Source organism: Kryptolebias marmoratus, linkage group LG2 (assembly GCF_001649575.2).
Source record: "Kryptolebias marmoratus isolate JLee-2015 linkage group LG2, ASM164957v2, whole genome shotgun sequence".
Classification (NCBI taxonomy): Eukaryota; Metazoa; Chordata; class Actinopteri; order Cyprinodontiformes; family Rivulidae; genus Kryptolebias; species Kryptolebias marmoratus.
Window position 1 is genome coordinate 1,310,263 of NC_051431.1, and position 8,700 is coordinate 1,318,962.

Consider the following 8,700-nt stretch of genomic DNA (forward strand, 5'->3'; position numbering starts at 1 on the left):
AGGGACACGGTCGAACGCCTTCTCCAAGTCCACAAAACACATGTAGACTGGTTGGGCGAACTCCCATGCACCCTCAATGACCCTGCTAAGAGTATAGAGCTGGTCCAGTGTTCCACGGCCAGGACGAAAACCACACTGCTCTTCCTGAATCCGAGGTTCGACAATCCGACGGACCCTCCTCTCCAGAACCCCCGAATAGACCTTACAAAGCATTTAAACTATAATGTGAAAAATGACAAAAAAAACCTGGAACTGAACCCTAAGACCTGCAGTGAGAACAGAGCCTTGTATTCAAACCCAAATGCTTTCAGTGTGAAGCATAAATAAAGGAATTAGGTTTGTTGTTCACCTTACAAAGTAAATCCCACCTAGTTTGAACTGATATAAATGCTGTTTGTATAAATTATGTTTTTACCCGTATGCTAACAGCCGTATCTTACTTGGATGGGTTCAGAGCTCTAAATAAACTGTGTAATTACCGTCTCCTCTTCGTCCTGTCCTCACGCAGGAGTCCATCAGTGACTTTTACTGGTACTACTCAGGGAAAGACATCATCGACGAACCCGGAAAGAGGAATTTCTCCAAAGCGATGACGGTAGCCAAGCAAGTCTTCAACAGCTTGACTGAGTACATCCAGGTAGGTACGAGGCTCCCGGAGCTGCAGGAGCTCTGCATGGTTCAGTTTCTGACCTCTGACCTCTGACCCTGCAGACAGTCGCAGGTTAACTGGAGGGTCAAACGTTTGTGTTTGTTTCAGGGTCCATGCACGGGCAACCAGCAGTCTCTGGCCCACAGCAGGTTGTGGGACGCTGTTGTTGGTTTCCTTCACGTTTTTGCTCACATGATGATGAAACTTGCTCAGGTGAGAAAGATCCCAACACAATCTTTTATTTACTTACAATAAATATGCCTTTTATAAAAAACAATCTGAAGAGAATTCAGAATATTTAGTTTCTGTGGAGTTTACTTTGATTTATTTGCCCACTTTGAACTCATGAACTTTGACCTGTTGCAGGTTAAAGTGTGCTTTTGTCTCATAATTTTATTTAAGGATCACTTCGTTTCATGATCTGTATTTTTATTCACATTTATTCCCCTAGACCATTTCTTTTATCACATTCTTTCTGACTCTTTACAGATTAATTTGACTGTTTCAGAAACATTGTGATGACATTAAACACCATCTAAAAATTAAATACTAAAATGTTTGTTTCTCATGTTGCTGGGTTGAGTTAAAAAATCCTAACGTAACACTAACACTGACATTTTGATGTAGTTATTTGTCCAATTAGGTACAATTCCTTTTATTCTTTACTGATGATCCTAGATAGGTTTTATATAAATTAAGCAATATACAGTTATAAATAATGCATGGTTAGAAGAAGCTCATTTTAATTATCACCCAAAAGACCTGGTATTCTTTTTTAATAAAATAAATCCACTTCCCTTCAATGATTTAGAATCTGGTGATGAAATATAGACAGTGTTGCCTTTCATACGTTGTAGACTTTAAAGTTTAGAAACGAATAAATTAAGGTGAAAATGTTGACAAACCATGTTTTTATTTTTATGTGAAATCCTCCAAGATGCACCCTGATCCGGGACAAAGAGACGGCGTAAGACTCAGTTTTTCCTGCCGACATCGTTTTGTTTCTGGTCACTTCATGCTTCGAGGAGAAGCTTTTCACAGATCTGCCATCTTCATCTCTTCATCTGCCTTTTCTTTGCTCACAGTTCCTGTTTTCAGTTTTTACACGTTCACAAAGACTCCACGAAGTGCTTCGCTGCTCTTCATTTTCAACCTGTGACTGTGATTTCTCTGGCTGTTGATTCTGGTTTCTGGTTTATTCTGAACAAAAAGCTTCTTTTTACATAAAACAATCAGCTCAACGTCTGAGAAATCTGTCTGATTCTTCCATCCTGCAGCGTTTTTAGGAGCAGTGTTGTCTGAAAGACCACAGTTTTTATTGCATTTATGCTCTTTCTCTCCTCCCATCACGTAAAAATAAGTTTTTGTTATATTAAAAATGAATCCTCTTTATGTCTAAATGCAAACCCAGGATCACTTTTGGAGTAGAACGCCCTCAGAGGTAGCGTCTTTTTGCTTACATCTCAAAAAAAGTAAAAATGTAAATAAAAACAAAACTAAATAATCAGTTAATCTCATAAACCCACCTTTATTTATAACTAAACATAGTAAATAAGTATGGTTTCAACATATTAAATGTTTAAATTGTCATTGTGAATAAAATCTGGGTTTATGAGATTTGCAGATCATCGAATTCAGTTTTTATCTACATTTGACCAAATGTTGGGGTTATAAAATGAAACTGTTCTTTTTAAAGAGTCAGTTTGTAAAATAAGGAATGAAGCACATCCTGTTTGTCTCTTTTGTAGGACTCCAGTCAGATTGGCCTGTTGAAGGAACTGTTGGACCTGCAGAAGGACATGGTGGTGATGCTTCTGTCCCTCCTTGAAGGTGAGCTCTCTCTGCTGCTGATGTCCTCTCGTTTCTGTGAAGAACTGTGAAGAACCTCGTCTCCGGTTCTGCTTTCAGGCAACGTCGTCAATGGCACCATCGCCAGGCAGATGGTTGACATGTTGGTGGAGTCCTCGAGCAACGTGGAGATGATCCTCAAGTTCTTCGACATGTTCCTCAAGCTGAAAGACATCGTGGCGTCTGACGCCTTCAGGGACTACGTGACGGATCCGCGCGGACTCATCTCAAAGAAGGACTTCTCTAAAGCCATGGACAGCCAGAAGCAGTACTCCCCTTCAGAGATCCAGTTTCTCCTCTCCTGCTCCGAGGCGGACGAAAACGAAATGATCAACTTCGAGGAATTCGCAGATCGTTTCCAGGAGCCGGCCAAGGACATCGGTTTCAACATCGCGGTTCTGCTCACGAACCTGTCCGAGCACGTCCCCCACGATACCCGGCTTCAGAACTTCCTGGAGCAGGCCGAGAGCGTGCTCAACTATTTCCGGCCTTTCCTCGGGCGCATCGAGATCATGGGAGCCAGCCGGAAGATCGAGCGCATTTACTTTGAAATCAGCGAAGCCAATCGGAACCAGTGGGAGATGCCGCAGGTCCGAGAGTCCAAACGGCAGTTCATCTTCGACGTGGTCAACGAGGGCGGCGAGAGCGAGAAGATGGAGATGTTCGTGAACTTCTGCGAGGACACCATCTTTGAGATGAACATTGCCGCCTCCATCTCTGAGCCCGAGGGAGACGGGGAAGAAGAAGATGAGGAGGAGGAGGAAGAGGGCGGGGGAGACGAAGGAGAAGCTGGAGAAGGCGAGGAAGGAAACGGAGAAGGAGAAGTTCCGGAGTCCACCTCCGCCTTTGCAGAGTTCCTGAAGAGCGTGATGAATTTCTTCAGCATGTTCACCTTCCGTAACCTGCGGCGCCAGTACCGCAAACTGCGAAAAATGACGGTGAAGGAGATGGTGATCGGCCTGGTGACATTCGTCTACACTGTCCTGATGGGGATCCTCATGTTCGTCTACAACATCTGTAAGGGCTTCTTCACGCTCATCTGGAAGGCGCTGTTCGGTGGAGGCCTGGTGGAGGGGGCCAAGAAGATGACCGTCACAGAGATTTTAGCCAGCATGCCCGATCCAACGCAAGATGAAGTCCACGAAGATCTGCCACCTGAACCAGGCGCTCGAGAAGTCCAGGAAACAGACAGAGGGACGGACCTGTTGGACACGGTTGGAGAGGGAGAAGAGGAAGAGGATGGAGAAGAAGGGGAAGGTGGACACCTGCCTGGTTTCAGCACAGCTGGGGGTCTTGGAGACTTTGGAGACACGACACCAGAAGAGCCTCCGACTCCAGAAGGAACGCCTCTGCTGACGAGGAAACTGGTGAGCAATCCAATCATCCAGTCATTTATTTCTGATCAACTTAATCTGATATCAGAAACAATGTTTTAAAACTGCTGAGAGCTCAAAACAAGCAGTTTGAAAATCAGGACCGCTTCATTATCATCTAGTGTTATTCCAGCATTGTCAGCCATATTCACATTCAGAGGTCACGAGCACAGAAACTGTTAGCTGTTGTTTGTGAACGTAGCATCAGCTCCGAGTTTAATGCAACAAAACGCTGCTCAGACTGTTGTCCTGTGACTGACGCAGCTGACCGTGACCACAGTGGGTCCAAAATCAATCAGAACCAAAGAGAAACTCACCCTTACGATGCTCTGTAATCCAGTTTGATTCATAAAGTCCTGACCCAACAGACATTTAAATTGAGAGGATGTTTGAAAAACAGTTCATTAAAGGTTTCAGCTGAAAAACAAAATACAAAAAGAGAATATTTCCAAGAATACGTCTGATGCTTGAAGTCACGTTAGTTCAGCAGGAGGTCCGACCGCTACACTGATCATAAACTGACTTTACCATCACTTATAACTGCAAATCAAATTCTATTAATGTCCTGTTGATGTCTTTCCTTCTTCCTATGAACTTGTTTTAAAAATATGTGTTTATTTTACGAACTGTGTGAGTTTTTCTCTTATACGATGTCTGGTTTAATAATAACTTTCTCCTCTATCGTTCTGTACCTGAATTACTGTAAGGATTTTATTTCTGTGTTTTGTTCCTGTCAAAAACAAAAGAAAACTACTGATCTAAACTCATGTGCACATTATTTATTTACCTCCAAACTGTCATTAAACAGCTGGCAGCAGCAGTCGGTCAAGGGGAGGAGGAGAAAGTCGAACCCAAAGTTGAGGAAGCTCCTCAGGAGACTGAAAAGGCAGAGTAAGTTGTTATAAATGAGCACCAGAGCACAGAATGACAGATGTTAACTGTTTCGATGTATTTAAAGCTGAATTTAAATTGATAAAACCATTTGTTGGCTTTATTAGCTAAAACAGCACCTCAATCTGATGAAAGTGCTTTTTTTAACTCGAATAAAACGCTTTTCAGTACCGAGAATGGAGAGAAAGCAGAGAAAGCTGAGCCTGAACCTGAGGTGAAGGAGGAAGAGCCCGAGGAAGAGGAGGAGAAACCCGTGAAGACAAAGACGAAGAAGGACAAGAAGCCCTCCGAGGAGGGCTTTGAGCTGTGGAACGAGCTGGAAATTCAGAGGATTAAATTCATGGTGAGCAGAATATTTAGAATCAGACATTTGATCCCGGAGTGGAGCAGAAACACGTTCCTTTGATGCTCAGATGATATTTGCTGCTTTCCTCACAGAACTACCTCTCTCGTAACTTCTACAACCTCCGGTTCTTGGCTCTGTTCATTGCCTTCGCTCTTAATTTCATCCTGCTCTTCTACAAGGTTTGTGAATTTATACCTCAGTTTTTATGCCTAGAGGATCTGTTCCCCAACTTTCTAACACACAATTAGTGTGACAAAGGCTTTTGACCCCATCTGTTGCTGGTTTTAACACAAAAACTGGTAAAAACCCAAATAAACTTGGGCATAATGACAACTTAAACAGTCTCAACATCCATCGTATCATTTTTATTATTCCATTACTTGTGTTTGGAAAATATGCCAAAAATAATCATTCTTTAATCTAAGTTAGTGTCTGAAGATTATCTGGGGACCCCCGCTTGGTGTTTCATGACCTACATTGGGGTCCTGACCCCAGCTTTGGGAACCCCTGACCTAAACTTCATGTCGAACCTCTGCAGGTGTCTGAAACCCCGCCAGGTGAGGAGGAGTTTGAGGGATCCGGTCTGTTCGAGGGCTCTGGCCTGTTCGAAGGTTCTGGTGCTGAGGAGGACGGGTCCGGGCTGGAGGAAGGTGGTGAAGATGAAGATGAGGAGGGTCCGCTGTACTACTTCTTGGAAGAGAGTACGGGCTACATGGAGCCGGCCATGGCTTTCCTGGGTATCGTCCACACCGTCATCTCCTTCCTCTGCATCATCGGCTACAACTGCCTGAAGGTGCGTCAGAACCCAAGCGGCTCGGTTCTGGTCTTTGCTCGTAGATTTCACGTCTCCTGCACCTCCTTCAGGTTCCTCTGGTCATCTTCAAAAGAGAGAAGGAGTTGGCCAGAAAGCTGGAGTTCGATGGTCTCTACGTCACGGAGCAGCCTGAGGACGACGACATCAAGGGCCAGTGGGACAGGCTGGTGCTCAACACGCCGTAAGAAACTCCGCGGCTGATGAAACCAAATGTTGTCGTCATGGAAACGCATGGAGATCGCTTCAGCTCCTTCAGAAACATTGTCGTCTTTGAAATCTGCTTCAGCTACGGGCTCCATTTTGGTCTTCTTAATTTACCTTTAGCTTTTTAGTTAGCCTTTTTGCTACTTTTAACAAGCCTTTTAATACTTCTGGTTTCAAGGTAGCTTTTAGCTAACCTTTTGCTACTTTAGTTACTTTTAGCTTTAACTTCTCTGTTTCAGCTTCTTCAGGAAATTTCAGTCCTTCAGGTCTCAGCGTCCAAACTGAATGTTTTGCAGAAAATATTTCTCTAGTTTGGTTTTAAGTTTTTATAATTTGCTTTCAGACCTGAAGTTCTTCACAGGTTGTTTTCTTTTTTTAATGTAGGACCTTCCCCAACAATTACTGGGACAAGTTTGTGAAAAGAAAGGTGAGTTTTTGAACGTCTGAGGCATATTTCTGTGTTTTAAATTAAGTCGTCCGTCCTAACGTCTGTGTTCCACCTCCAGGTTCTGGATAAATACGGTGACATCTACGGCAGAGAGAGAATCGCCGAGCTGCTCGGGATGGACTTGGCGTCTTTAGACGTGAGCGCCATGACGCACGAGAAGAAGCCCGAACCGGACACCTCGATGTTCAGCTGGTATATTTCTGCTCGTTGTGCAATCAGAGCAGTTACAGGAAGAAACGCTGCGACATGAATGTTTTCTCTTCTCTGCAGGATAACATCCATCGACGTCAAATACCAGATCTGGAAGTTTGGTGTCGTCTTCACCGACAACGTGAGTTAAAGAGGCCGTTATGAGCAGCGTTCGGTTCATGGTTGGTGTTTCTCACGCCTCTCGTTGATCTTTCAGACCTTCCTGTACCTGGTGTGGTACATGCTGATGTCTCTGCTTGGACACTACAACAACTTCTTCTTTGCCTGCCATCTTCTGGACATCGCCATGGGCGTCAAGACGCTGCGCACCATTCTGTCCTCCGTTACCCACAACGGCAAACAGGTGATGACGCCTCGCCAGGATTTCACATGAAAAACCGGCACTGGTGATCACCGAACGCAGCCCCCGAGCCATGGGGGGGGGGGGATTAATGATTAATTTATTTAGTGTAAAGTTGATGGTGGGACTGTGGAAGGAAAACCCCCACACAAACATGGGGTGAACATGTAAACTCCACAGGTGGTGGAGGCTGCAGCTCTAATCACTGAAGCCAGCTGAAAGTCGCCTCGGGGCGATTCTGGTGGTGACCTCTGACCTCTGCTGACCTGTTGTGTGCAGCTGGTGATGACGGTGGGTCTGCTGGCCGTGGTGGTGTACCTCTACACGGTGGTGGCCTTCAACTTCTTCAGGAAGTTCTACAACAAGAGCGAGGACGAGGACGAGCCGGACATGAAGTGCGACGACATGATGACTGTGAGGGCGGCGCCGCTCGGACGCAGCAGTTCCATGTGAAGCCGAATGTTTCCCAGCTGACTTTTGTCCTCCCCTCACAGTGTTACCTGTTCCACATGTACGTTGGCGTGCGGGCCGGCGGCGGCATCGGAGACGAGATCGAGGACCCGGCCGGGGACGAGTACGAGCTCTACCGGGTTGTTTTTGACATCACCTTCTTCTTCTTCGTCATCGTCATCCTGCTGGCCATCATCCAGGGTGAGCCGACTGCTCTGACTGCTGAGTCAGCGTTAAGCTGCTGTTTACATGGTTTTATTTTAGACTTTCACACAGATTTAGCCTTTTATCAAAACCTTCAGCTCATTCAGGACGTGGGAGCGTTTTATTTTTATCTTTATAGACGGAACAGCGTTTTATTTGTTGGCTCTTAGAAGTATTTGACTGTTCACTCTCCTCTGACGTTCATATCGGTACAACTAAAGTCAAACCAAGGACCGCAGCAGTTCATTTCACCGTTTTGTGCAAAGCGTCCTCTCCATCTTGGATGATGGTGACATCATTTATAGGTCTCCTTCAAAATAAACTCTCAGTAAACTGTTTTGTCTCAGCTGCTCACCTCTGAGCTCCGTTCCCACAGGTTGTTGCACTCGTACCGTTTTATTTACAAAACCTTCATCGGTAAAACTCCCTGAAATCTTAGTTCTCTTCTTAACATTTCTAACTTTAACAGCAGTTTACATTCCAGTAACTTCATCACCTTCATCGTATTCGAGCCTGCACCTCCTTTGGTCGTTTCTGAGAAGCAGAAACGTCTAAAGCTTCGAACCTTTGCTCCAATATCCACCTTCAATGATTCTGTACGACTGTTAGTTTCTGATCAGTGTACAGATATCACAGATAATGAGCTAAAACCTGATGAGGTTTGAGAGTCATCCTCAAAACACAGTTTGAACACTAACAGGTCATCTAACAGGAGATCTTTGTACAGATAAATGTGTGGATGTGCCAAAACTTTCTCCAGCTGAACAGAAACAAAACTGAAGTTATTATCTTTGGACCTAAAGAGGAGCGAACTACAATCAATGCGCAGCTCCAGTTATTACAACTAAAAACCAGTGATCAGGCCCGAAACCTGGGAGTAGTGATGGACTCTGACCTGAACCTTCAGAGCCACATTAAGACAG

At 44.7% G+C, this 8,700-nt stretch overlaps 1 protein-coding gene across 3 annotated transcripts in view; it reads left to right on the plus strand.

Moving 5' to 3' along the window:
* The window catches only part of ryr1b (ryanodine receptor 1b (skeletal)), a 76,574-nt gene that overhangs the window by 64,482 nt on the left and 3,392 nt on the right, over nucleotides 1–8,700 (plus strand). For all 3 annotated transcript variants that reach the window (XM_017431059.3, XM_017431060.3, XM_017431061.3), the window contains 15 exons: nucleotides 509–637; nucleotides 758–862; nucleotides 2,398–2,479; nucleotides 2,558–3,864; nucleotides 4,679–4,761; nucleotides 4,930–5,104; nucleotides 5,200–5,286; nucleotides 5,646–5,900; nucleotides 5,972–6,102; nucleotides 6,510–6,552; nucleotides 6,632–6,765; nucleotides 6,844–6,904; nucleotides 6,980–7,126; nucleotides 7,403–7,537; nucleotides 7,618–7,774. In XM_017431059.3, the coding sequence (XP_017286548.1) occupies nucleotides 509–637; nucleotides 758–862; nucleotides 2,398–2,479; nucleotides 2,558–3,864; nucleotides 4,679–4,761; nucleotides 4,930–5,104; nucleotides 5,200–5,286; nucleotides 5,646–5,900; nucleotides 5,972–6,102; nucleotides 6,510–6,552; nucleotides 6,632–6,765; nucleotides 6,844–6,904; nucleotides 6,980–7,126; nucleotides 7,403–7,537; nucleotides 7,618–7,774 (3,031 nt within the window). The remainder of the gene's footprint in view (nucleotides 1–508; nucleotides 638–757; nucleotides 863–2,397; nucleotides 2,480–2,557; nucleotides 3,865–4,678; nucleotides 4,762–4,929; nucleotides 5,105–5,199; nucleotides 5,287–5,645; nucleotides 5,901–5,971; nucleotides 6,103–6,509; nucleotides 6,553–6,631; nucleotides 6,766–6,843; nucleotides 6,905–6,979; nucleotides 7,127–7,402; nucleotides 7,538–7,617; nucleotides 7,775–8,700) is intronic.